We start from the raw sequence: 27,782 nt of genomic DNA on the forward strand, positions 1-27,782 counted from the left end.
CTTAGGAGGTGATTTACCTCGTATGTAATATTATGAGTTCCATTTTATTCATTCATGTACTCATTCATTCAAATAACTTCTTTTGAGTATCTATTATGTGCTGTACATGAATGAGGTGACATGAGAGATAAACATATCTTGGAGGGTCATAGAGTAGTGTTGACATGACATTTACATGTAAAACATTCAAGGCAGAGTGTGCTACATATTGTGGAAGAAGGTACAAGGCTTTGTAGCTTCCAAAGGATTAATCAAGTTTGACTGGCGTGATCGGGGAACACTCTTTGAAGTAGTTTGATCTGTGATTTAAAGGATGGTTGCTATTTTAGCAAGGGGTTACAAAAAGGGGCTGGTATTCTAGTGAGAATGTAATTTGGATATATGGCAATTGAAAATTAAAGGTTTTAATCTGATGGAAATGCTACCTGCATTCTTCCCAGCCCAACACTTCACCTCGGTTCCAGCTTGGTAGAGCTTCAATTCTTAGTTTTATGCACTTGGGTGAATTGTTTTGGACAAATATTTTAGCCCTTCTGAATTTCCTCTATGAAATGTAATAACTGCCTTGCAGGGTGGCTGTGAGTTTTCAATGGGATAGCATATAAAGCCAAGAGCTTTAGCTTTACCCATGTTAGATAATTAGTTGGGCTAGCTGGTGTCATTCAGCCTAAACGGAGGTAAGGATGCACCCAAGTTTACTCTGCTAGCCAGAGGAGCTAGCAGTCAGTTCCCAAGGCAGCTTCCAGGATCTGCAGAGTTACAAACTTTGTTGTGGTTTGGTGGTTTTGTGGGGAAGCATAGACTTAGCAAGTGTGGTTTGGGCTGCAGATGACAATAATTTGGTGACTATCAGTGTAGTTTCTAACACTGTAATAGTGTAGGTTTTAATAGCACCCCTGTACATGCAAATGAAGGTGATACTTGGCTGCTTTTGACAAATAGGAGAAAAGAAAACAGGCTTCCACAGGATTTCCTTTGTGTTACTAAAGCACCTCTGGTTTCTTTTCATTTCTTCTCTGTGTTAACACCTTCAGGGATATCCATTAATTCCTTCAACAGCTGTTTATTGAGCGCTTACTATTTTCAGGCACTGTTCCAGGTAGTAGGATAATAGTAGTGAACAAGATAGATGAGGCACCTGCTCTCATGATTCTAATCTGGAGGGAGGGGTAGGTAGAGCAGTTAAGTTAAAAAAAAAAAAAATGGATTCACATGATGATAAGAGCTATCACCCTGTGCTAAGACTGCTGTGATAAAACTTATTTGGGTACATAGCAGAAAATGCTTCTATAGATGGAAAGAAAAACCCTCAAACTTATATGGGGCTGGGGAAGAGGCAGCTAAATGGGAATCAGTGTCAAGGAAGGCCTTTGTAAGGAGGTGGCATTTTGAGGCATTTAGTGTAATTTTGAGCCATTCGTAGGAAATTCTGGGGAAAAGAGTTGTAGGCAGAGAGAACAGTGTGTTTAAACACTCTTAGGAGGGAATGAACTTGGCCAGTTGGCTGGACGCAGTGAGTGAGGGGCTGGATAGGAGAAGTGAGCAAGGGCCTGAGCTTGGATACCAAGCTAAGGGGTTGGAATTTTATTCTGAGTGCTACGAGTTGCTGCTGGAAGGTTTACTCCAGTGTTCTTATTAAATCCCAGTAGATGGGCAAGCGGACCACAGTGGTAATTCCTGCCCTACCGAAAGAACGCTGAACTCAAGGAGGCTGGTTAGGCATATTAGATAACTCAAGATTTTGGAGAGTCCTGGAAAAGAGTCTCTAGATGCTTAGGGACCAAAAAAATAGCAAAGAACAGAAAGTCATCCATATTTCTGCCGTCCAGAAATAGCCACCGTGAAATAGTGGTCTGTTTCCTTCTGTTCTGTTTTTACATAGCAGAAAGCATACTGTAAAATCAGCTTTGCATGATTAACGTTACATCATATATCATTTTTCGTTGTCTTAAAGGATGACTCAATTATGTTTTGTTGTGTGGCTCTGCCATAAGTTACTTAACAATTATCTCATGGTTGGACATCAGATTATTGTTAGATGCTTTTGAATACTATGAACATCCTTTTGATTCAGTTTTTGTATTTCCTTTTTCCCCCTTTCCCTTTTAACTCCTCTACTTTTCTCTTCAAACAGAAATAAAAGCTGTGCTTTTCAACCAACTAGAAAAGTTTGTGATGCCTCTGAAGTATCCTCCTACGTGCATTTTTTTAGATTAGTAGAAATTGAAGTGTTTAGCATCTTTGCCTATTATTAGAGGGCTGACTACCATTGTAAGATCCAGAAATCTTGATTTTAGGGGCACTCTCCTCAAACTGTCAAATCTTCAGCCTCTGGCCTTGGAATAGGCAATCTGTTCTCAGATTTGAAAAAATTAATTTTGAAATAATTTGTACTTCAAAATATTTCCTTATTTTTTGGTTTCCATTACAATGTTTAAAAATGGCAATGCATAAATTCCTTTTTTATAAAACATTTAAAGAAAGAACGGAATCATTGATTTATCTAGCATTAAAATAAATGCTCCTTGGATATGAATTTTATTAACATTTAATCATGATTTCATTTAGATCAGAAGGGGAGTCTTTTTTCCCTCATGCAAAAGTATATTCTTGTGGAATATAAATACCTATCCAGAGAGTCAGCGAGACAAACAATGAAAAGACTGAATTATTAAATAATTTTATATTTTAGGTTAATATTGCAATCCCTTTTAGAACCTCAATAAAAGGTAGAGTATTTTTATTTTCTAAAATTAATTGAAGCAGAGTCATGCAAAGACAAAAGATTTATTTCAGATTAAAGATAATTTGTGTGAATATATTTGCAAAATAGAAAACTATCCTTCCCTGCCATATTATTTATTAAAATTAATCTATTAATATAATTATTATATGTAAATAAACCATAATTTTAGATACCCCAATTTGACTAAAACCAGCAGCTTATGCATTTTTTATTTCCCTTTAACAAAAAAATAATTATTTTAAGAAAATACTTTTGAATTATTGCTGTCTTTTTCCAACTGTAAGTTGCTGAGGTGGTTGGTATATGAGTGCCATTTGGGTTACATTGGAAAGGTTTCAGAGCAGTATGTGTTTTGAGCAGTTTGGTCTTGAAGGTTGGCAGAAATGTAGATTAATAGTAATGATGTTGTGGTAAAACTTGGACATGTTTATGTACTTAACATTTTACTTAAGAGGAGTACATTATCCCTAAGACAAACAATTAGTTTTGGCAGATAATAAATAGGGTGCTAATTAATGGATGTTGTACTTTCCTGGCAGGAGGTTAGCTGACATTTAAAATCTGGAAGTTAGGTTTTATTTGAGTCCTGTGGTATTTTCTCTAGTCATAGAAGAAGTAAAGTGCTGATAAAGGAAGATGGTTTTTACTGTGAATATAGACTAGCCACAGGTGGGAAGAAGCTGAGAGCTGGTTGCTGACCAGACAGGGGATGGTGAACAGGTGATGGAGATGGGGTTTGGAGACAGGTCATAGAGCCGTTTTATGCCCCTGCCCATAAGCTGCACTGCCTCCACCTTTCCTTCCACCCCTCACCTCATGTTCTGTGTGGTCACCTAGATGCCTTTGAAGATGAGAAACCCCCAAAGAAGAGCCTTCCTTCCAAAGTTTCACAAGGAAAGAGGAAAAGAGGCTGCAGTCATCCTGGGCGTTCAGCAGATGGTCCAGCAAAAAAGAAGGTGGCCAAGGTGACTGTTAAATCTGAAAACCTCAAGGTTATAAAGGATGAAGCCCTCAGCGATGGGGATGACCTCAGGTGAGATGCCTGCAAAGCTTTGTCTCGGGTCTTGATTTTTCTCGTCAGAGAATTGTCAGTAATGAAAACCTCTGTTCTTACTTGTCACTGGGGTCCATGGAAGATTGGATCTTTAAACTCTTCTAGGTACAACTCAGACCAGTAAGAGCTGGAAACTTTTCAGATAAGAACAGTGACAGCGTGCAGAAAGTGATTTATTCATGCTTCCACAGCTGGACAGTGGCAAAAGCAGGAGAACCCAGGTCTTCTGACTCCTGGTCCAGTGCTCTTTCTACTACACAAAAATATTAGATATATACAAAATATTTACCTGCCATTCCAGCTTTATCTCATACTACTGTCCTCAAGCACACTCTTCTCCGGCCCACCTGAGCTACTCGTCATTCACTGAACACATTCTCGTACTTTCTGCACCTGCATTGTGCTCATGGTATTCCCTCTACCTGGAGTGCTTGCTGGCTTCCATCTTGAAGATGCAGATCTGAAACCACCTACTCCAGAGGCTTCACTGATTCTTCCCCCTTCTCTCCTCTGATTTCCTGTAGCGCTTCTAGGGAGTGTGATATGTCTGCCAGTTATTGTTACCATGCCACATACCCAGGCTTACTACCCTGTGACCTCTCAGGGGGCTGGAGCCATGTGGGGTTCATTTTCATATGCCCTGTAGCATCGATTGCAGGGCCTTTTATCTGGCAGAAACTGAACAAGTATTTTTGCAATGAATGAGCATTTATATTAATATGTTGTGAACAATGATTATGAGCCCAGGGAACACTTGATTTTCTGCCTCCTAAGAAAGTTGAGGGGTGGGGAGAAGAGGAAGAACAGAGGGATAGTTTTTCATTTGCCTCATAAACAAATCCTCACTGCCAGTATCAGCTTTTCCAGCAGTTTCTAGTCCTGGCATGGGAGAGTAGTCCAGTAGAGGGCACAGGAAGGGACACGGGACAGCATGATGATTTTCTGCCATGGTTCATCTCTTCTCCTTTTCTTTAGACTTCCCTTCCCTTCCCGTCCTGTCCCCGTCCTGTCCCCGTCCTGGTCCCATCCTTAAAGGAGTCTCGCTCTGTTGCCCAGGCTGGAGTCTAGTGATGCAATCTTGGCTCACTGCAACCTCCGCCTCCCAGGTTCAAGTGAGCCTCCTGAGTAGCTGGTACTATAGGCGCCCACCACCACGCCCAGCTAATTTTTGTATTTTTAGTAGAGACGGGGTTCCACCATGTTGGTGTTGAACTCCTGACCTCAGGTGATCTGCCCAGCTCAGCCTCCCAAAGTGCTGGGCCTACAGGCATGAGCCACTGTGCCTGCCTGGCCTTCCCTAGGCTTTTCTGAAGAATGCCTCTGAACTTACTGCTTTCCAGTTGCCTCCCCTCACTAGTTGAATTCTATCTCCAGAGACATATACATAGAGATAGGCCACGATACTGCCAAGGAAAGCTCTGGGTCCCCCTTTCCCTCTCCCCTGAGCATTGACTGTGGTCATTTCTGCTATGTTCATTCTAAGGCGAAATTTTTATTGCTGGTATTTTGAGAGAAAGTGGTACTCTAAAAAAAGAGTGTATTATTAGAGCTCAAGATTGATGATTGGTTATTTTAAATGTTTATGCCAAAATCCTAGATAATATTCTCACTTGGTACCAAGTGCCAGAGTTTACACAAGTTAAAAGTAACTGGATACTCTAGACATATTTTATATATGAATTTGCAGAAATATATTACATATCAGCAAGTACTTAGCCTTGAGCCATTGTTTAGCCGGCTACTTATCTTTGTTAGTATATACTTAGCTAGCTGTCTATGTCTCGTTATTTATGACTCACCTATGTGTAGTCACATCCCCTGCTTGAAATTAGAATGTTACGAACTTCAGTCTCCTTACATCATATTTCTTAAAGATGGAAAAGAAGTCTGAGTAGGCTTATAGTAGGATATGTAAATGTAGATTTTATTCTGTTCTTTCTGGCCTCCAACTGCACATATATCACACAGATATCACAGTTCTGGAACTCATGTTATTATTTTGGCGTCTTCTAATTTTTCCTTGTCATGTCCAGGCACAGCTATGTTTTCTTTCACACGATCTAGATTGTGGGTTTTTTGACAGCACATCTGGTATTAATTAGACAGATGATCGGAGCACATCTTGATGAGATTTGGAACACATGTTGATGGAGGAAGTGAGGCTCAGAGCTTACTAATCATCTTTAAATAGTTGCAACAGATTCTCAATAAATAGGAGGGGTTTTAAAAATTCCATTTAGCTTGAACGGAACACTAGGATGTCTGAGCCTTCTTTATCTTCCTTCCTGTGGTCTTTACACAGGGACGTTCCAAGTGACCTCAAGAAGGCACACCATCCGAAGAGAGGGGCTACCATGAATGAAGACAGCAATGAAGAAGAGGAAGAAAGTGAAAATGATTGGGAAGAGGTTGAAGGTGAAACATTTCTTTGTTTTCAGAACTGTTTGGTTCTGTTTGTTTTTTTGGTTGATTCTGTTTGGAGTCAAATCACTAATTGCAATCCTTTTGTTTTCTTTTGAGCTAATTAGACCACAGATAAGGTTGTACTAGGGACTTGCTTTGATATATATGGAAAGACTCATGGCCAGGTTACCAAAGAAGGCTGTTTACTCTCTTCCTCTGGTGACTGTCACTGGGGTAGATATAAATAGAGAGGCAGCACTATTTAGGAGAAGGAGCACAGGCTTTGAAAGTAGTTAGAACTGGGTTCAGCGCTCAACTTTGCCACTTAGGTAGCAGCCTGAGTGAGTAATTTAATCTTGAGCAAGTAACTTCACCTCTCTGAACTGAGTTTTCTCATTGGTAACACTCTGTAAACACTGAATGTTTAGCGTGAGCCATTCACGGTATAGGCTGTAGGATTATTGTGGGGAAAAGAAAGTTTGCAAATATAGTGGGCCTAATGTATCATACACTCACAGTAAATACCAGCTAATGTTATCATCCCTGATTCCTTCTATCTGGCCTGACTTTTCCTCACCTTTTTATTTTGAAACTGTTCAAATTTATAAAAAGTGGAAAATGTAATATATGTCCTCTTCACCTAGGTTCATTAACATTTTGCCACATTGAATGTATGTTTCTCTCTGTAAATATTCATTGTGGAACCATTTGAAAATAAGTTGTAGATATTCTGATATTCCACTGCTGAATACTTCAGTATGCATTTCCTAATAATTAGACATTCTCCTGCATGACAAAATGCCCTCATCACACCTAAGAAAATGAAAAATAAGTCCCCAATTGTTATAAAAGCTTCCTTTATGACTGTTTCTTTTTCCACACCAAGATCCAACCAAGCCTTGTATTTGGTCTTTATGTCACTTTACTCTCTTAATATAGAGCAGTAGTTCCCACCCACCACCTTGTTTTGCTTTTCATAGCACTGCCTTTTTTGAAGGGTCCTAGTCTTTTGTTTTGTAGACTGTCACATGTTCTGGTTTTGTCTGATAAACAGTCACACATCTCATGGTGTTGTTAAACTTGTTGCAATATCCCTGTATTTCTTGTAAACTAAGTCCAAAGACGTGATTTAATTTTGATTAAACTTTTTTTTTTCCCCAAGAATCCTTCCTAGATGATGCTTTAAACCTCATGTTGCATTGATTAAGCCACCTCTAATGTCAGGTTGTTCCTCTTCTAGTCATGCTACCTTTAAGCTAGCTGTACTACCATGTCCTTTTGACATGGCCTCATTAGTCTTTGAGAACATTTTTGTTCAGCTTATACTTTTCTTGCTGTAGACTTGAAACCAGCTTTTTTTTCTTCAAGAAGCTGTGGTTCATTTTAATACAGATTCGTGTATAGAGACCAAGATCTGGCATTAGACGCATTCTTTGCCAGTGAGATGTCATGGCTTCTAGGCCCAGAGCCTCTTTTAAGGAACTTTTGCTAATGAAGTTTTCAATTAGATCCAGTTCAGCAAGTTCAGTCCTTTTCAGCTACTGTATACAAGCAGTGTAGGGGGTGAAGAGATGAAAAGGATATATTTCTTGTCACTTACAAGTTTTATAATTGAGAATGAAAGATGGACACCTGAGTCATGACTCTATACAAAGCAAATTGTGCTAATTGTTATTGTGGTAATACAGAATACAGAGAAAAGGAGATTTTTCTCATTTGGGTTTTTTTTTTTTTAAAGAGTTTTAAGTATATACATACGTGCATGAGTGTCAGCTTTTTGATAGAGGGGTCTGTATCTGATTCAACCCAGTATCTCTATGCTTTAGGTCCCTTATCTAAAGACTGCCTGGGTTGTATGGGTTAAATGAGACACATGAATATATAACACTCAGCACACTGCCTGGCACATGGTAGGACTCAGGGCAGGGCATGCCTAGGGGTCTCTGTGGGCTGTCTCCCTCACATTCATGCCTCACTTCCTCCTTCCCAGCAGAACCTTGATTCTGTTCAGTACAGTAGCTATTATTATTGTTATTACTATTACTGATTTTTACAAATGTTTGTTGATAGAACTTACTGAGCCTGTGCTGGGTGACGTGAGAGAAAGTACAGCCTTCTCTCGATCTCTTCTGCCTGTGAAGCCAGTGGAAATAGAGATTGAAACGCCAGAGCAGGCGAAGACAAGAGAAAGAAGGTAAGCTTAGGCCCTTGCTTCTAGGCTCCTGTCACATGCAGTAGGCAACAGCTGCTGCTTAGGAGAACTTTGGAGAAACTTGTAGGGGATCAGAACTGAGTATCAAAGTGGTCGAGAACCTTGGGTCAGGAACCTGATTTACCTTTAGAGATTTGAGTGAGACACCTTCGTGTCCTGGCTGGGGTGGGGGGATGAGGAGAGGGAACTCCTGTGTGCCAAGGATTGAGCAGGTCTTCCGTTATCTTACCTAATCCTTAGAACAGTGTTATGAATGAGGAGCCAGAGGCTCAGACGCTAAGTAATGTTTCAGGAGTCACTCAGCCAGTAATGGAAGAGCTGAGACCTAATCCTTCTCATTGACTTGGCATTCACATTTTCCCCACCATGTCACGCTGCAGGACTTGAGGCAGTGCCCACCATGGTAGGGAGGCCCTATCCTTCCCAGCATCCTGGAGTACCTCTGCAGCCTCTGATGGCTTGGGAATTCCACTGTGCGATGGGCACATTACTAGGCACAGAAGAGAGAGATAATACAAATAATTCAAGAAGTGTCAAGTTGTCTTGAAGATTCATGGGATACAGACTGAAGAAGAGATTTTACACTAGAACAATGTCACATAAATGACGGTGTGTTAATTTAACATTAATAAAGGTAATGGTTGCTAAGGAGAGAGTCAGTAGTCAGAAGAGTTGGACAGCCAGAGAAGACTTCCTGGAAGAAGTGAGCTTTGAGGCATGTAGGTGAGGTATGATCTGCTGCTGGTCGAGAGGAGGGTTATCTGGGTACAGAATGTCCCAGGCCAAGGTTTGCTGGTGAGAAGGAGCCAAAGAGCCTGCAGGAAATAGCTGGCTTGCAGATGGACTTGAGTAGCACAGCCTTGTGTAGGGAAACAGGGAGAGTGATTCACTGTCATCTGAGGAGAAGAAATTGCCTGGGGGAGTGGAGTCTGGTTTCAGTTCCCCCCTTCATTCCTAGATTTTTCACTATGTGTTGCAGTGAAAAGATAAAACTGGAGTTTGAGACACATCTTCGGAGGGCGATGAAACGTTTCAATAAAGAGGTCCACGAGGACACACACAAGGTAAGGGCAAGGAATGATGGGGAAGGACTCTTCCTTGTCGGTGGAAAGAGCTTGTGCTCACCGAGGCTTTATTTCTGGCTTTGCTGCTCACTCTGTGGCCATGGCAAGTTTCTTACTCTTTCTGAGCCTTTGCATCCTCATCTGGAAAGTGGGGGTAGTAATAGTGTCTGCCTTGGAGGGTGGTTGTGTATTATAGGTAAGGTAACTTGCATCACGATGCCTGGCATGCAGCGGAAGCTAAATAAAAAGTACTTGCCTTCCATCTCTCCTTTCAGCCATTTAATGTCATTAATTCTAATCCCAGCTGCAGGCACTGGCTTTTGACTTTAGCTGACAGTTACTGAACACCTGTACACACCTAGGAAGGTGCTTGGCATGGTGGGGATAGAGACTTGGATAAAGCTTATTTCGTACAATTGAGGAGTATCTGATCTCTAGATGGAACAAGGACTTCCAAATAGAGAAACTCAAGACTATGCCTGAACAGTGAAAGAGATCAGCTTGGGGAAGGCTGTGGAGCTGGGGAAGGCTTTATGTAGGGGAAAGGATTAGAGCCGGGTCTAGGAGAAAAAGTTGAAGACTCTACCCAAGTTGTGGAGGGGACGGCGAGGTGCCCAGCTCACCTGCGTGTGTGGAGTGTGTAGGTGTTGGGGGGTGGGGGTGAAGGGAGGGTGGGCTTCGGTTTCCCTTTGATGGATGGTGGGCTGCCAGAGATGATAGTGATGGGATGGGTGAGTTGCTTTGTGTGCAGCTGCTGCAGAAATCTAGAGGTGCAAGAGACGGTGACGAGGTTAGAGAGGGGTCGCCTCCCTCACCCAGGCGTGGGGCACGAAACGAGACAGCTGTGTGCCTTTCACCTCTTGTTGGGTGCTGGAGGTGAAAGAAAGGGAAGATGACTCTCAGGTTTGAGGCCTGAGTGAGGAGAGAGAGGCAGCACTATTGATTAAAATAGGGAGGCTGTTAGTGGGGGAGGAGGAAGCCAATGTTGAAGGGAAAATGAAGCAAAGCAGTGTGTGAAAAGAGGGGAAGAGGTCATATAATCATTTCAGTAGGTGGATGAAGAGTGGGGTTTTGGGGTCAGGAAGGGCGAAGATGTGGAGCCTGTGACAGAGAAGTTTGGGCTCAAACACGCAGAGAGGTGGCGAGAGCAGCCCAGTGAGCCCAGTGAGGTGTGTCCCGCCGGCTTCCACAGGCTTCCAGCAGTCTCACCAGCTCCACCCCACTTGCCTTGCCTTCTGATCTCGCGGAGCAAACCCCAGACATGGTAGCATTTCATCCAGAAATCTTTCAGTATGTATCTCTAAAAGACAAGACCAAAACAAAAACAGTTTGTATTTTGAAAACAAAGCAATTGTATTTTGAAGCTTTGAGGTTTGATGATTCCTTTGAAGGAATGAGTATACAGAGAGAAAAAGAGAGGGTCAAAGACAAGCTTAGGAAGTGGCTAATACTAGTATTTTTATTTTCTTATATGTAGAAATGGCAACACATATTTCTTGCCCACAGGATGTCTTGACTTTGGCAGCAAAAGTTCCTCCTGGTCTCCGGCCTTCCTTCCATGCTGCCCCTTCCTCCTTTCCTCTTCACAGGTTCACCTTCTCTGCCTGCTAGCAAATGGTTTGTATCGAAATAACATCTGCAGCCAGCCAGATCTGCATGCTATTGGCCTCTCCATCGTCCCAGCCCGCTTTACCAGAGTGCTGCCTCGAGATGTGGACACCTACTACCTCTCAAACCTGGTGAAGTGGTAAGGCCCTCCGCTTGTCCTGCAGAGCTGGGGAGTGTAGGATTTGTGTTTCTCTCAGAGGCTGGGTTCAGGTCACTTCCACAGACCTTCCCTGAGGTGGTAACTATGTATCAGGTGGTGGGCATGGCATTGAAGATAGAGAAATGCCAGGTATGATCTTGCCCTGGTAGAGCTGCCAGACTGGTGGGGAGACAAATACATACCAGGTAATTACAGGATGGCATGAGGAGTGCCCTGGAAGGGGTGTTCTGGGGACTGCAGGCTCGCATAGCAGGGGTGCTTTTCTCAGCTGGAAGGTCTGGGAAGGCTCCCCAAGGAGGTAAAGTCTGAGCTGGGTCTGCAGTGATGATAGGAGTTAGCTAGATGGGCTGGGGAAAGTAGAACAGAGGCAGGTGGGTCTCACGATTCACTCCTTCTTTTGATTTTCTTGGCTGGAAATTCTTTGCCCTGACCTCTGACACAAGGAATGCCTGCTTTCTCCCCAGGTTCATTGGAACATTTACAGTTAATGCAGAGCTTTCAGCCAGTGAACAAGATAACCTGCAGAGTACATTGGAAAGGAGATTTGCTATTTACTCTGCTCGAGATGATGAGGAATTGGTCCATGTAAGTGATTCCTCCCAGATCACTGTTTTTTATCAGTACTGTTAACTAATGATAATGGCAGCCATGTGCCAGATGCCATTCCAGGTGTATTACCGACGCTACCTTATTCAGTCCTCATAATGATGTTGATAACTGCTGAAGCCCAGAATAGCTACATGATGCCTCTAAGGTCTTTTCCTTGGTGAGCCTGAGAATCGAGATTGGGATCAGAGTCTGAGTGGAGGGCCTGTATGCTTTCCTCCCTATCGCCTCTAGTTCTGGTGTACCAAAAAGCCCGTAGTTTTTGGTCAGATGTGCTAGAAATATTTTCATTAATTTTTCCAATTTTGTCTTCAAAAGTCCCAAGGAAATGTTTTTTCAAATTGGTTGCTGGAAGTCCTTGAGAACGTGTTTTTGTACCTCACATTTGGGTGTTGACACTGGCAGGCAGCAGTGCAGTGAGGAGGGTTCTGTCCATAAAAAGGAATCATGATGGCAGAGTGCTCCAGGGACAGGCAGGCTTTATCAAATGCCTACAGGCACCTGTAGGTAAGGCTCTTTCTGAATAAAATGAAAACAGAGATGGAAATGTGGTTTTATCCCTAGAAGATTCCTATTAATCCATACAGTTCAATCTGGGAGTCCCAGATTCTCTGTTTGGAGAAAAAGATGGTTGACATCTTTAGTTCTCTTCTTCCATGTTGGCTTTAAAAAGTCTAAGATATTTGGCAAGGCTGATAATTATGTTATAATATGCTGCCAATTTTTTTTTTGTTTGTTTTTGTTTTTGTTTTTTGAGACAGTCTCTCTCTGCCGCCTAGGCTGGAGTGCAGTGGTGCGATCTCTGCTCACTGCAACCTCCACCTCCCGGGTTCAAGTGATTCTCATGCCTCAGCCTCCCAAGTAGCTGGGATTACAGGTGTGCACCACCATGCCTGGCTGATTTTTGTATTTTTAGTAGAGATGGGGTTTCACCCTTCACCCTGTTGGCCAGGCTGGTAACTCATTAATATTTTGGTATTATCCTCCCAGACTTTGTTCCTTTGTATGTGTGTACTTATGTATTTGTTTTGTTTATTTGTTTAAGCAAAATAGGATCATACAGCTTTTAAAGAGGGGGTACAATTCAGTGACCATTTAGTACATTTACAATGTTGTGCAACTACCACCTCTCTTTCCAAAATGTTTTTGTCATCCCCAAGGGAAACCCTGTATATACCCATTAAACTCCCCATTATTACCCCCCTGTCCCTGCTCATGGCAACCACCAATCTGTCTTGTGTCTCTGTGGGTTTACCTATTCAGGATATTTAGTATAAAAGAAATTATACACTATGTGGCCTTTTCTGCCTGTCTTTTGCTTAGCATAATGTTTTCAAGATTCATCTGCATTTTAGCATGTATCAGTATCAATACATGGTTATTAATATTTATGGCTGAATAATATTCCATTACATGTATATACATTTTCTCTATCCATTTATCCATTGGCAGACATTTAGTTTCCACCTTGTGGCTGTTGGGAAGAGTGTTGTTAATAATGTCTGTACATATATTTATTTACATACCCTGTTTTCAGTTCTTTTGGGTATATACCTAGGATTGAAATTGCTAGGTCATATGTATATTCTATATGTAATTTTTGGAGAAACCACCAAACTGTTTTCTGCAGTTACTCTACCATTTTACATTCCCACCAGCAATGAACAAGGATTCCAAATCTTTAACAACACTTGGTTATTTTCCGATGTTTTGATTATAGCCATTATGATGGGTGTCAAGTGATACCTCATTGTTGTTTTGATTGCATTTCTCCAATGACATGATGATGAGTGTCTTTTCATGGGCTTCTTGGTCATTTGTGTGCCTTTTTTGAGGACATGTCTGTTCAAGTATTTGCCTATTTTTTAATTATGTTGCCTTTTTGTTGATGATTTGTAAGAGCTCCTTGTATATTCTGGATATTAGTTACCTGTCAGATACATGCTTTGCACATGGTTTCTCCCATTCTGTAGGTTGCCTTTTTACTTTCTTGATGAAGTCCTTTGATACACAAAAGTTTTGAATTTTGACGAAGTCCAAGTTACCTATTTTTCTTTTGTTCTTTTTGCTTTTGGTGTCATATCTAAGATTCCGTTGTCAAATCCAAGGTCATAAAGATCGACCCCTGTGTTTCCTTGTAAGAGATTTATAGTTACTGCTCTTACATACATTGTGAGTTAATATTTGCACATATCAGGTAGGTGTTCAATATCATTCTTAAGCATGTGGATATCCATTTGTCCCAGCATTATTTGTTGAAGAGACGATTTTTTCAATGGGGCTTGGATGGTCATGGCATCCTTTTCAGAAATCAACTGGCCATAAATGTATGGGTTAATTTCCAGCCTCTCAATTCTATGCTGTTGGTCTACATGTCTGTTCTTACACCAGTACAACACTGTTTTGATTACTATAGCTTTGTAGTAAGTTTTGAAATCAGGAAGCCTTGGTGTAACTTTGTTCATTTACAGTGTGCTTTGGTTATCTGGGGCCTCTTGCAATTCCATATGAATTTGATGATCTGTTTTTCCATTTCTGTGAAAAAGCTGTTGGAATTTTGATAGGGACTGCACTGAATCTGTAGATTAATTTGGGTACCATTGCCATCTGGTTATTAGGTCTTCCAGTCCATAAGCATGAATGTCTCTCCTTTTATTTTTGTCTTTAATTTCTCAGCTGTATTTTGTAGTTTTCAGTGTACAGCCTTTCACCTTAGTTAAATTTTTTCCTAGGTACTTTATTCTTCTTGATGCTCTTGGAAATAGCGTTGTTTTCTTAATTTCTCTTTTAGATTGTTCATTGCAAATGTATAGAAACACAGCTGATTTTGTGTTGTCTTATACCCTGCAGCTTTGCTGAATTCATTTATTAGCTCTACTAGCTTTCTTGTGCATTCTTTGAAATTTTCTATGTATAGGATCATGCCATCTATGAGATAATTTTACTTCTTCCTGTCCAGTTTGCATGCCTTTTGTGTCTTTTTCTTGCCTAATTGCTCTGGCTAGGACTTCAAGTACAATGTTGAATAATGGTGGTGACAGCAGGCATCCTTGTTTTGTTCCTGATAATTAGGGGGAAAGTTCTCAATCTTTGACCATTAAGTATCATACTAGCTCTGTGTTATCATGTTGACTCAGTTCCCTTCTATTCCTAGTGTTCTGAATTTTTTTTTTTTAATCATGAAAGCCTGTTGGATTGTCTCAGATGTGTTTTTCTTTGTCAGTTGAAATGATCCTCTGGATTTTCTTTCCTTCATTCTATTAATGTATATTTAATTGATTGATTTTCTTATGTTGAACCATCCTTGCATTCTTAGGATAAGTACCACTTGGTCATGTTGTATAAGCCTTTTAATATGTTCAATTTGTTTTTTAGTATTTTATTCAGGATTTTTGCATCTATATTCATAAATTGGCTTATTTTCTTGTGATGTATTTGTCTGGCTTTGGTGTCAGGGTAATGCTTGCCTCATAGAACAAGTTAAAAAATATTTCCTTTTCTAATGTTTGGAAGAGTTTGAGAAAGATTGAGGTAAATTCCACTTTAAATGTTTGCTAGAATTCACCAGTGAGGTCAGCTAGTCCTAGACATTTCTTTGTTGGGAGGTTTTTGAGTTCTGACTCAATCTGTTGTTACAGATCTGTTCAGATTTTCCATTACTTCTTGAGTCAGGTCTGGTCATGTGTATGTTTCTGGGATTTTGTCCATTTTCTCTATGTTATCTAATTTGTAGGGATTGTAGAGTTCTGTAACCTGATTTTTTTCCTCAGCAATGTACATTGATAGATTTCTTACTAAAGGTGGTGACTGTGTATGCTTGGATAGCACTAGACTGTTTCCAGAGTCCTGTCACCTGTGTTTATCTTGTCTAATCCTCTTTAGAGTCCTGTGAGGAAGCCGGGGCAGGGATTATTCTAGATGCAGAAATCCAGGCTTAGGGAAGTCACTCAGCTAGTGGTGAACACTTAGTTATCCAGACTTCTGGACCTGTGCTCCTGTGCCATGCTGTACAATAAGAAACTGAGAAATTAATACTGGTACAATGCCATCAGCTAAACTACAGACATTATTTGGATTTTCCAAGTTTTCTCACTGATATCCTTTTTCTATTCCATGATACTAGTTTTGCATTTAGTCATCATGTCTCCTTAGTCTCCTCCAGTGTGTGACAGTGTTTTGGTCTTTCCCTGTCTTTCATGACCTTGACACTTTGGAAATTTTTAGCTGCGGAAGAAACAAGGCAAAAGCAATCATTTATCTCACCATAACAATGGCTCCTCACACCGGACTTTCTCCCGAGGCTGTGGCAGTAATCAAGGAGAGATGCTGGGACCTGGAGACCAGTGTAGGAAGGCCTTGCCTGAGTACATTATCACTGTTGCCGTTGGAGGTCAAGTCCCCTGAGGGGCTCCCAGACTTCCAAGTTAACAGCATTCAGAGCTGCAGACTCAGTTAAAGATTCAATGTGGGGAAAAATGGAAAACAGGGAACAGACTTAGGTGATCTGACGATAATGATACTTTCTACTTCTTCTTCCCAAAGTGGTATTTCATTTTATTATTTTAGTCACAAACGCAACACATATTGATTACAGAACAATCAGAAGATAGGTAAGCAGAGAAAAAAATCCTGTAAACACCCATAACCCAATATATGGATGCTTTTTCAAATATACATGTATGTCTAAATTTATGTATACATATTTTTCTTATAAAAATGTAATCACATCGTACTTTTTAAAGGAAAACTTCTATTTTCCTTTAATATATGATGAGCATGTTCCTGTTCTTCTACGAAGATAAACTTCTGCATCATCATTTTTAACAGTGTCTGGAGTTTCCGTCGCCTACTGTTAGACAGTCTGGCTGTTTCCAGCTTTTCCCTGTCTTGAACAAGCACCATAACAAACAACACTGAACTCATTACATCTTTAATTACTTTCTTAGGGTAACTGTGTTCTTCCTTTTCATCATAGATATTCTTACTGATTCTCCGGGCTCTGCAGCTCTTGACCCGGCTGGTATTGTCTCTACACCCAATTCCTCTGAAGTCAGCAACAGCAAAGGTGAGGTGCTCAGGGCTGCCAGAGAAGAGGAGCAATTGACAGGAAAGTGTCACACTTAAAAAAATTGATCATTATTATATTTTTTAAGAGCTGGTATTCACGGAGTGTGGGTTCTTTCGAGCCTTGCACATACGCTGTGTTAGGGAAGACTTGGGCACATGAGTGGGTATCTAGCAGCCTGAACTTCATGTGTGCAGAGTGGCCTGTGAGAGGCCTCGGCCCAGTGCTGCTTTTGTTTCTGTTCTGTAAATTGGGTGGAATGGTGCCTGTCCTTGCTTGCTCCGTGGAGTGCTGATGAGTGAAGCATTGTGGGTTTTGAGGTGGTCTGGGTTAGCTTCAAGAAGCTAAGTGCTGTACTCATTGGGATATTGGCATTGTCTGAAGCCTGGTTGTCTAGGAGCTGATTTTCATAATATCTGTATTCTTAAAACTACAACTGTATTAAGTCCATAAGTATTTGTTTGCAAAATGCGTATGTCCAAGGTGGGTAGTAGTACTGCTGAGGAAACTGAAACTCGGAGGTTAAGTAATTTACCTAATTTACATAACCAATAAGAGTTAGAACTGGAATTCAAACCCATGTTTGGCTGTCCAAATCCCGTGTTCTTTTCTCTTTACAGTTAAGGTGAAAAGAATTATACTGTGGCCTTACCTAAGATGCTACAGATTTTAGCCAATACATGCATACAACCCTGAAGGATAGCTGGTTGATCACTCTCTGAGCTGGGGACATCTTGATGTATTGGTTCTCTAGCTGGTGACTTAACCCTATGTACAGGATTTCTATCATATCATTAGCAAAAGAGGGAAAAAAAAAAAAAGCAAAATTTCTTATTCTGTTGAAGGGAAAGAAACCTTCCAAGGAGAGATTGACTGCAGATCCGGGAGCCTCCTCAGAAACTTCCAGCCAAGTTCTAGAAAACCACACCAAACCAAAGACCAGCAAAGGAACCAAACAAGAGGAGACCTTTGCTAAGGGCACCTGCAAGCCAAGTGCCAAAGGGAAGAGGAACAAGGGAGGCAGAAAGAAACGAAGCAAGCCCTCCTCCAGTGAGGAAGATGAGGGCCCAGGAGACAAGCAGGAGAAGGCAACCCAGCGACGTCCGCATGGCCGGGAGCGGCGGGTGGCCTCCAGGGTGTCTTATAAGGAGGAGAGTGGGAGTGATGAGGCTGGCAGTGGCTCTGATTTTGAGCTCTCCAGTGGAGAAGCCTCTGATCCCTCTGATGAGGATTCCGAACCTGGCCCTCCAAAGCAGAGGAAGGCCCCCGCTCCTCAGAGGACAAAGGCTGGGTCCAAGAGTGCCTCCAGGACCCAACGTGGGAGCCATCATAAGGACCCAAGCTTGCCAGCGGCATCCTCAAGCTCTTCAAGCAGTAAAAGAGGCAAGAAAATGTCCAGCGATGGTGAGAAGGCGGAAAAAAGAAGCATAGCTGGTGTAGACCAGTGGCTAGAGGTGTTCTGTGAGCAGGAGGAAAAGTGGATATGTGTAGACTGTGTGCACGGTGTGGTGGGCCAGCCTCTGACCTGTTACAAGTATGCCACCAAGCCCGTGACCTATGTGGTGGGCATTGACAGTGATGGCTGGGTCCGAGATGTCACACAGAGGTACGACCCAGCCTGGATGACAGTGACCCGCAAGTGCCGGGTTGATGCTGAGTGGTGGGCCGAGACCTTGAGACCATACCAGAGCCCATTTATGGACAGGGAGAAGAAAGAAGACTTGGAGGTAAGGCCTTGGCTGCCAGGGGCTCCAAGACCCAGTCAGGTTATTAAAATTATTCCTGCTTTTGAGCACCTTATATATGCCCAGCACTATGTTGGGTGTTTTTAATGGGTTGTCTCATTTAATTGTCACAGCCATATAAAGTTGGGTTAGTTGCTGCCTTAATTTTAGTGTAAAAAGTTGTGGAGTTGAAGGATGAACTGCCGCGGTGTTTGAGCCCAGGTCTGTGTGGCTTTGGAGCCTGTATACTTTTAGTTATTGCCCAGTTATAAATTTGGAGCTTTAAAATAATTTATGCAAGTAATATAACTCAGACTGAGTGAAAGAAGGACTAACCCATGGATATATTCTCCCCCATCCCCCATCAGGCGTGAATGTAAAGATGAATGTGCAGACACCCCTCATACATAGAACACTCACCTCCTGGGAAAGAGGGGTCTCGGAATGAGACAGTATCTTCAGTCTATTGAGAAGGCAGACCGGGAGGCAGAGACTTCCAGGACGTAACAGCTATGTCACTTGATCCTAGAACCAGCACTGACACCAGGAAGAGTGCCCGAGCCGCCTGTGTGTACGGCAGTGGTGGTGTTGAGTGGAACTTGCCATTTCTACACAGGAACATGCCCACATTTATGTCACAGGTTTATTTCCAATCACTCAGGATAGGTAAATTGCAGATTTATTAATCATTTCCTATAGGAGTGCAACGCATCCCATATTGAGTGTTTGCTCCAGGGGTGTTTTTGGTTCATTTTACTTAGTAATGACAAGTTCAGTGGAAATTATGCAGATGGTATCGTAACTAACCTACCTAAAACTCAGTGGAAGCTGAACGTGCAGCGTCCTCTCCTACTCTCAGCAACTCCACATTGCCAGTCCTTACTAGTCTGTTGGAGTTTTTGAAGACATGCCAAGGGCAAGCCTTAGAGAGCCTGGTGAACAGGGTGACTTACAGCAGTGAATTGCCTATTGAGAAAAGAGCAATCTTAGAGAAGGGCAGAGAGAACACTGTCATAGTGGACGAAGAGAAAAGTCGCAGGGTGAGAACTGCTGCTGTCAATTTCCTGTGAGAGCAGGCAGGTAAGGTCACGCTCTAGAAGAGGATTGTCCCTTTGAAATAAGACCTTCTCACTGAAGAGCACTGTGTGTTTTTCTTCCTTGCAGACCTTTAACAGAGCAGGCACTGATCTGCTGGGGCTGGGTTAGGTGTCTAAGCATTCAAATAGGTTAGACAACTTTCTGAAGTTGCCACAAGCCACAGATTTATTTGATTCTTTATAGCTTTTGATTGATCTGTAACCGACTTACTGGCCGGAGCTGCAGATGCGGTGTTACAAAACCATTAGTGTTCATGAAACCTTGGCTTCACCATCTGTTGTCAGAACAAGTTAGTCTAAGGATCATCTCCCTCAAACCTCATTTCCTCTTCTAAATAACATGCTCAACCTTGTCTGTCTGGCCTTTGCAGTTTCAGGCAAAACACATGGACCAGCCTTTGCCCACTGCCATTGGCTTATATAAGAACCACCCTCTGTATGCCCTGAAGCGGCATCTCCTGAAATATGAGGCCATCTATCCTGAGACAGCTGCCATCCTTGGGTATTGTCGTGGAGAAGCGGTCTACTCCAGGTGCGTGAGGCAGCCTGGTTGGCCTCAGGGGCTTCCTGATGGCGTGGGATTAGCAGCCTTTTTCCTAGGCAAGGGGTGCTGATGGGAGCTCATCTGACTGGACAGCATTCTCAGGCTGAGCCAGTGTGCGTGTGCTGTGTGTGTGTGATGTGTAGGAGAGAAGAAAATTTGAAAATTAAAACAGGGATTAAAAGAATGGCAGGGGAAAAAACAGTTACAAGGGAAAAGAAAATACAAAGTAAGGAAAATAAAATTTAAGATAGGGCAGTATAAAACACACCCCACAACTATAAGTCAAAAACATACAAAAGGAAGGAATAAAGGATTTGATTATGAAAGTTAAAAGTGAGTGGATTTTTCATGGGTACAGAGCCCTGTTTGGGATGAAAAAGTTCTGGAAATGGATGGTGATAATGGTTATACAATGTTGTGAATGGACCTAATGCCACTGAACTGCACACTTAAAAATGGTTAAAATGAGCCGGGCGCAGTGGCTCACGCTTGTAATCCCAGCACTTTGGGAGGCCGAGGCGGGCGGATCACGAGGTCAAGAGATCGAGACCGTCCTGGCTAACACAGTGAAACCCCGTCTCTACTAAAAATACAAAAAATTAGCCGAGCATGGTGGCGGGCACCTGTAGTCCCAGCTACTCGGAGAGGCTGAGGCAGGAGAATGGCGTGAACCCGGGAGACGGAGCTTGCAGTGAGCCGAGATCATGCCACTGCACTCCAGCCTGGGTGACAGAATGAGACTCCGTATCAAAAAAAAAAAAAAAATGTTTAAAATGGTGTATTTTATGTGACTGTGTTTTATACCACAGTAAAAAGAAATAGCTAAAAAAAGAGTGGAATAAGAGCAAAAAACGAATAAAATATATATAAAATTAAAATTGAAAAATGTTAATACAATTTTGAGGTAAGAAAAAAATAGAAACAGGAATTTTGAGAAATGGGAATAAAAAGCAAGTAAAATAAGTGATTTTAAAAGACCTGGGATGTACAAGACCAAGAAATAGGAGATGTTCTTAATAAATGAGAAAAACAGGAAGGTACAGAAAAGAGAAAAAGGAAGCATAGGGAAACTCACATGAGAGTGGGCGATTTGAGTCCTCCCACTGGGGATGACTTCCTGCTTGTCAGCCCCCCATGGGTGTCATACTGGACCCTCTCTTCAGGGCTCTGCCCTGTCTTGGAGCTTTCTGTTTCATGTCGGGGGGCATGACACCCTGGGCAGGGGCAGGGCTTTGCTGTTCTGGGACTTTAGCACCCAGCAGTCAAAGGCAGCAGGGGGCCTGGGCTGCCCTGATAGAGGCTTCCTCTTACGGGTATGTACGGGTAGTCGGGAGAAAGCCTGTTGGGAAGAGAATGCCGGCGTCGTCCAGAGGCACCATGTCAGTGATAGAAGGAAGCATTAGAGGTGCATATTTATTGATTTATTTTTTATTGTGGTAAAATATATGTAACATAAAATTTACCATCTCAACCACTTTTTAAGTGTACAGCCTACAGCATTAAGCACATTCACACTGTCATCCAGCCATCACCACCATCCAGCTCCGGATTTCTTTTCCTCTTCCCAAACCAAAACTCCGTCCCCATCAAAAACTCCCTATTCCCCTTCTCCAGCCCTGCACCCACCATTCTCCTTTCTGTCTCTGAGTGTGCCTGCTATAGGGACCCATGTAGGTGGAATCATGCGGTATTTATAGTCACATTGTGACTGGCTTATTTCACTTAGCATAATGGCCTCAGGGTTCATCCATATTGTAGCATGGGTCAGAATTTCCTTCCTTTTTAGGCTGATCCTCCGTTGTGTGGGTGGACCACATTTTGCTTGTGCCTTCATCCATCAGTGGGCACTTGGCTTGTCTCCACCTTTTGGCTGTTGTGAATTATGCTGCTGTGAACATGGGTGTGCAGATAGCTCTTCAAGATTCTGCTTTCAGTTTTTTGTTTGTTTTTTTGCATATACCCAGTACAATTACTAGGCCAGATGGTAATTCCCATCATTTTTTTAGGAACCACCTTACCATTTCCACCGCAGCTGCACCCATTTTACATTTTCACCAACAGTCCACAAGGTCTCCACTTTCTCCACATCCTCACTGACACTTGTTACTTTCTGTGTTTTGGTAATAGCCATTTTAACTGGTGTGAAATGGTTAGAAGTTCACATTTATTCTGAGAGGACTGTGTCCATTTCCCTGCTGTTTTCCTTAGGAAGATGTCCAGATGCTGCCTACCTGTCAACCCCTAAGACCCCTTTTTTACCCGCTCCTGTCTGAAGACCATGACCATGACATAGTCACTCCTCTGGGCAGTCAAAGATGTTCCGCCCCCAGTGGGAACATGAGTGGAGCTTTGAGCTCTGGCAGGTTGGTGCTACTGGCAGAAGCACTGCTCTGGCACACAGGAAATGTCTGGTCCTCCCAGCAACCATGTGCGGTAGAAAGGACGAGCTCACTGTCCCTAGTTGATAGGTGAGGACACAGATGCTCCTTGACTTAGGATGAGGTTGGATCCCCATAAACCCATTGGAAGTTGAAAACAGGATATCCTAAGTTGAGAATGCATTTAATATACCTAACCTGCCGAACCTAACCGGACCTCATGTAGGTGGAATCATACGGTATTTATGGTCATTTTGTGACTGGCTTATTTCACTTAGCATAAAGTCTTCAAGGTTCACTCCCGTTGTATGTAGCATGGGTCATAGCTTAGCTGAGCCTCCCTTAAACGTGCTGAGAACACATTAGCCTACAGTTGGGTAAAGTTGTCTAACACAAAGCCTATAATGAAGTGTTGAATATCTCATGTAGTTTACTGAATACTGAAAATGAAAAAGAGAATGGTTGTATGGGTACTTGAGGTACAGTTTCTCCCAAGTGCATATTGCTTTTGCATCATCATAAAGTTGAAAAATCTTGAATCAAACCATTGGACTTTGGGGACTGTCTGTACTGAGGCTCAGGAAGGTAAAGTGACTTGTCCAGGTGGCCCAGCCAGGAAGTGGCGCAGGCAAGGTTCAACCTCCATCCATTGTGCTGTGCTGAAATTCAGCCTCAGATTCCTCAGATTCCTGGGTAGGGGCCTGAACCTGCACTAGGAGGAAATGGGTTGCCCTTGCTCATTGAAGCTGCTCCCTGGACAGAGTGAAGGGGTGCAAACTAACGAGATGGGCGTGCCTTATTAAAAATGGCTTGGCAAGGGAGGGGTTGAGCCTCATTGGAAAGTAGATTTGCATGGCTTTGGTGAGCTCTTAGCTCTGGAGGAAGAGTGAAGCCAGAGGAACTTTGCCTGCAGGAATCATTTGACTGTTCCATGTGCATGTGTCTTGATTCTGTGATAGCTTATTAGTTTATTATAGTTGGCTTCTCTGCAGCCTTCCTTTGGGTTCACTGCCCCCTCTTCTGGACACTTCCCTCCCCGACATGGTGTTAACAGCAGATCAGAGCCTCAGCAGGTGCTCGCTTGGTGGTGGTAGTAAATGTGAGTGTGCCTGTGCACAGCGGCCTTTACCCCAACCTGATAGTCTACAGCTGGAGCTTCTCACAGGCTCTGGATAGCAGAGGAGAAGAAAACCTATGAAGGGGAGAAGTGGTGGAGGCAAGGCATGAAGGCTGCAGAGTAACTCCATGCAGATTAGGGTTTGTAAGTGGACACATCCCCCAAAAGACAGGCAGTCCACGTTCACGGCTGTTTGCCTAGCACAGCTTCTCTGGGCCCCCTAGGAGCCCGGCCTGCTCCAGGGTGGCAGAACCTGAGGAGGGAGCCCGCAGGGCCGCACTCTCCACTGTCCTGCATTCCCGCAGCGGGGCTGTGGACTGAGTTTGCCTTTGTATCCTGTGTTGGTTCCGCAGGGATTGTGTGCACACTCTGCATTCCAGGGACACATGGCTGAAGAAAGCAAGAGTGGTGAGGCTTGGAGAAGTACCCTACAAGGTAAGTGGAGCTGGGGGTCCCTGCAGGGAGTGGTGACGCAGGACTGTAGCTGAGTGGGAGAGCTGGGGGCAGAGAAGTGATGATGAGGAGCCTCCCAGTCCTGCCCAGGATCCTGATTAGAAATGTCTCACTTTCCCGGCTTAAGCAGGATTCAAGGAGGAGAGAAATATTTAAATTGTCTTATTATTAAGACATTTGTAAGAAATGGATCTTCCAAAACACAAAAGAAATCTAGGCCAAAAAGTAGGCCTCAGACTCCTGTTGTGAGTTCAAAGGTTCTACAGGTTGGAATTGAGTTACTGGGTGGTCCTGGGAGGTCAAAGCCCTGCTTTATAGCAGCACGTTCTCCAGTCAGATTGCCCTTCTGTTTGGCAGTTCACTGAGCATTTTGCATGTGTGTGATCTCTGTTGCCTCAAAAGCCATAGGAATTGGCATTATGATGCCCATTTTACAGATGAGAAAACTGAAGCTCAGGGCAAGTGACTTGTCCAAGTCCCCACAGTTAGTAAAATGGCAGAGCAGAGCCCAGGTGAGAATCCCAGGCTCTGCCTTAAAGCCAGTGCTCCTTTCACACTGTGCTGCGGCACTGTTAGGCTGGTTGCTCTTGAGGAACACGAACCGAGCGAGGCCGCACAGAGACTATTCACAGGACACACAGTTCCGTACGACCAGAAGTGTACAGTGGCCAATCACAGAGACCATTTACTTCCCGTCAGACCCCAGGAGTCCTTGGGGGTTGCAAGACTCCGGGAAGCTGAGTGGGGAGTGGAGGGGCCTCCGCTTAGTGGGAAAGGCTGCAGGCACTGGTCGCAGTCACTGCCAGCAGCAGGCTGGAGTGGGTGATGCCCCCTGCCTGGGCCTGCAGGGTTGCTGAGGATTTTCTCTGCACCATCTCACCTGTCTTTCATGCTGGAACCAGCATAGCAGTGTCCAGTTGAAATGTAACATGAGCCACACATTTAAATTTTTTAGTAGCTACATTAAAAACCAAAAACAGGTGGAATTTTAACATTAAAATATATCCAGATATATCTAAAATACTATTTCAGCAGTGAGAAATACTTTAAAGTGTTAATGAGATATTTAAATCCATTTTGTTCCTAAGTCTGTAATCCTCTGTGTATTTGACTTTCTGTACCTCAGTTCAGACCAGCCACATTTCAGGTGTGCAGTGGCCACATGTGACTGGTGGCTGTCATGGTAGCACACAGTTCTGGAATAATCTCAAATCTCTCAAATTTACCCCTTGTTCTGATCCCCATCACCCCAGCTCCTGCCTCAGTATCTTTTGCTTGGGTAACAGCCACAGCCTCCTTCCCAGCCTGAATCCATTCCCCCGTCAGTCACTAGGCTCTTTCTGTGCATCTTGGCCATCCTTGCCCAACCCTGGCCAGCGCCTTTTAGTCCGAGTCCCGCACCCTTCCCATGGTGTACAGTGATGTTCTGGTGCTCACTGCCTCTGCATTCCAGAGGACTTCAGAGGCCCCAGGTCCCAGTGTTCTCTCACCTCTGTGCCCTGTGGGATCCAGCCCTGTTCTCTTGGGCAACCCCTTGCCCCTTTAAGCCTCTGCTCAGGTGGGACTTGTTCTGAGCAGCCTTTCTTGCCTCCACTGTCCTCAGGGCTGAGCTCCCATTCCACCCTGTACTCTTGACACTGAGTTGTAGCTGTGTCTCTTTCCCCGCAGGAGCCTGAGCTCCTAAGAGCAAAGACTGTCCCCACTGCATCCCTCCTTCATGACTGGGTCATGGCCTGGTCTCCAAGAGATCCCAGTGGAAGTTTACTGAACAGTGCTGGTTGAATAGCTTCTCAGAAAGGGATGGTTGTCAAAACTCAGAGTCCCTCAGTCCCTGAAGCAGTGACAGAGAGGGTGCGCCCAGAGACCGTGGCAGGAACGGACATGAGAGCTCGCAGGCCACCCCCAACCTGGGGAATGGTTTTTCACATTTTTAAAGGGTTATAAGAATGAGAAGAATAAACAGTATGTGATGGAGGCCATGCTTGACCCTTTACAGAACAAGCTTGTGGGCCCCTGCACTAGAGGAAGTCTGTATGCTGAGGCCCAGGGGCCAGCCCTCAGCCGCACGCCCATGCCTGGCTCCTCTTAAGAGTTACGTGACTGTCCTTGCCGGTCCTGTGCCCCTGTCACCACTTCACTCCCCAGGGAAGATCTTGGCCTTGTCCACTGCACGCTGTTGGGGAGCACGCTGGGGGTCCTGAACTGCCAGTGCTTTCCAGGGCGTGTGAGTAGACATACGTTATATGTTGAGACACAGGCTCTACTGATGGACGGTTACCTGAATTGTAAATCCTGGTTCTTGTCACTTACCAGCCATCGGCTCTTAAGTGACTTTTTCTCTCAGTCTCAGTCACTGCTATCAGTGATGACAGCACAGAATATAGGCTAGTGGATGAAAGTGCAGGCTCTGGCCCTTATGAGCTGTGTGACTTTAGGCAAATCATTTAACCCATCTGTGGTGTTCATCTGTAAAATGGAGACAATAATAAGACCTACCTTGTGGGTTTGTTGAAAAAATTAAATAAGTTAATAACATATAAAGCACTGAAGACAGGCTGGGCGCAGTGGCTCATGCCTGTAATTCCAGCACTTTGGGAGGCCAAGGCAGGTGGATCATTTGAGGTCAGAAGTTGAGACCAGCCAGGCCAGTATGGTGACACCCCATCTCTACCAAAAATATAAAAATTAGCTGGGCGTGGTGGTGGGTGCCTGTAGTCCCATCTACTCAGGAGACAAACACGAGAATCACTTGAATCCAAGAGGTGGAGGTTGCAGTGAGCTGAGATCACACCAGGGCACTCCAGCCTGGGCAACACTCCGTCTCAGGGGAAAAAAAGAAAACAACCACTGAGAATAGTGTCTGGGACAGAGAACACTCCATAAATGTTAGCTAGTGCTTGCAGTAAGAAAAGGGGAGCAGCCGGGCACGGTGGCTCACGCCTGTAATCCCAGCCCTTTGGGAGGTTGAGGCAGGTGGATCACCTGAGGTCGGCAGTTCGAGACCATCCTGGCCAACATGGTGAAACCCCCGTCTCTACTAAAAATACAAAAATTAGCCAGGCGTGGCAGCGGGCACCTGTAGTCCCAGCTACTCGGGAGGCTGAGGCAGGAGAATTGCTTGAACCCAGGAGGCAGAGGTTGCAGCGAGCCAAGATTGCACCACTGTACTCCAGCCTGGGCGACAGAGAGACTCTGTCTCAAAAAAAAAGGGAGAAAAAGCACCCCAGGTGGTAGGCGTGTTGTGAGGGTTCACCAGGTACGAGGCATGCAGCACTGAGCATGGTGCCTGGCCCAGTGCTGAGGAACTGGATGCCTTTGTTGTAAACTGTGGCCGTGTCCTCTGGTGCAGATGGTGAAAGGCTTTTCCAACCGTGCTCGGAAAGCCCGACTTGCTGAGCCCCAGCTGCGGGAAGAAAATGACCTGGGCTTGTTTGGCTACTGGCAGACAGAGGAGTATCAGCCCCCCGTGGCCGTGGACGGGAAGGTAAGGGCAGCATCAGAAGGGCTCAGGACCAGGCTGCCTTGTTCCCCTGCTGGCCAAATCCTGATGT

The 27,782-nt window shown here is 43.8% G+C and overlaps 1 protein-coding gene across 4 annotated transcripts in view; it reads left to right on the forward strand.

Annotated features, from left to right (window-relative positions):
- Positions 1-27,782, forward strand: part of XPC (XPC complex subunit, DNA damage recognition and repair factor) — a 33,429-nt gene that overhangs the window by 2,046 nt on the left and 3,601 nt on the right. For 3 of the 4 annotated variants that reach the window (XR_008501378.2, XR_008501377.2, XM_054479910.2), the window contains exons 2-12: positions 3,584-3,779; positions 6,103-6,215; positions 8,274-8,397; positions 9,395-9,479; positions 11,069-11,226; positions 11,712-11,832; positions 16,829-16,918; positions 17,764-18,645; positions 20,111-20,271; positions 24,132-24,213; positions 27,581-27,715. Coding sequence is in view for 2 of the 4 variants with exons in the window: in XM_054479910.2 (XP_054335885.1) it covers positions 3,584-3,779; positions 6,103-6,215; positions 8,274-8,397; positions 9,395-9,479; positions 11,069-11,226; positions 11,712-11,832; positions 16,829-16,918; positions 17,764-18,645; positions 20,111-20,271; positions 24,132-24,213; positions 27,581-27,715 (2,147 nt within the window). In the remaining 2 variants the exon portion in view is untranslated. Of the gene's footprint in view, positions 1-3,583; positions 3,780-6,102; positions 6,216-8,273; positions 8,398-9,394; positions 9,480-11,068; positions 11,227-11,711; positions 11,833-16,828; positions 16,919-17,763; positions 18,646-20,110; positions 20,272-22,491; positions 22,647-24,131; positions 24,214-27,580; positions 27,716-27,782 lie in introns of all 4 variants that reach the window. The other variant, XM_054479911.2, reaches the window with a different exon arrangement.

Source organism: Pongo pygmaeus, chromosome 2 (genome assembly GCF_028885625.2).
Source record: "Pongo pygmaeus isolate AG05252 chromosome 2, NHGRI_mPonPyg2-v2.0_pri, whole genome shotgun sequence".
Lineage (NCBI taxonomy): Eukaryota > Metazoa > Chordata > Mammalia > Primates > Hominidae > Pongo > Pongo pygmaeus.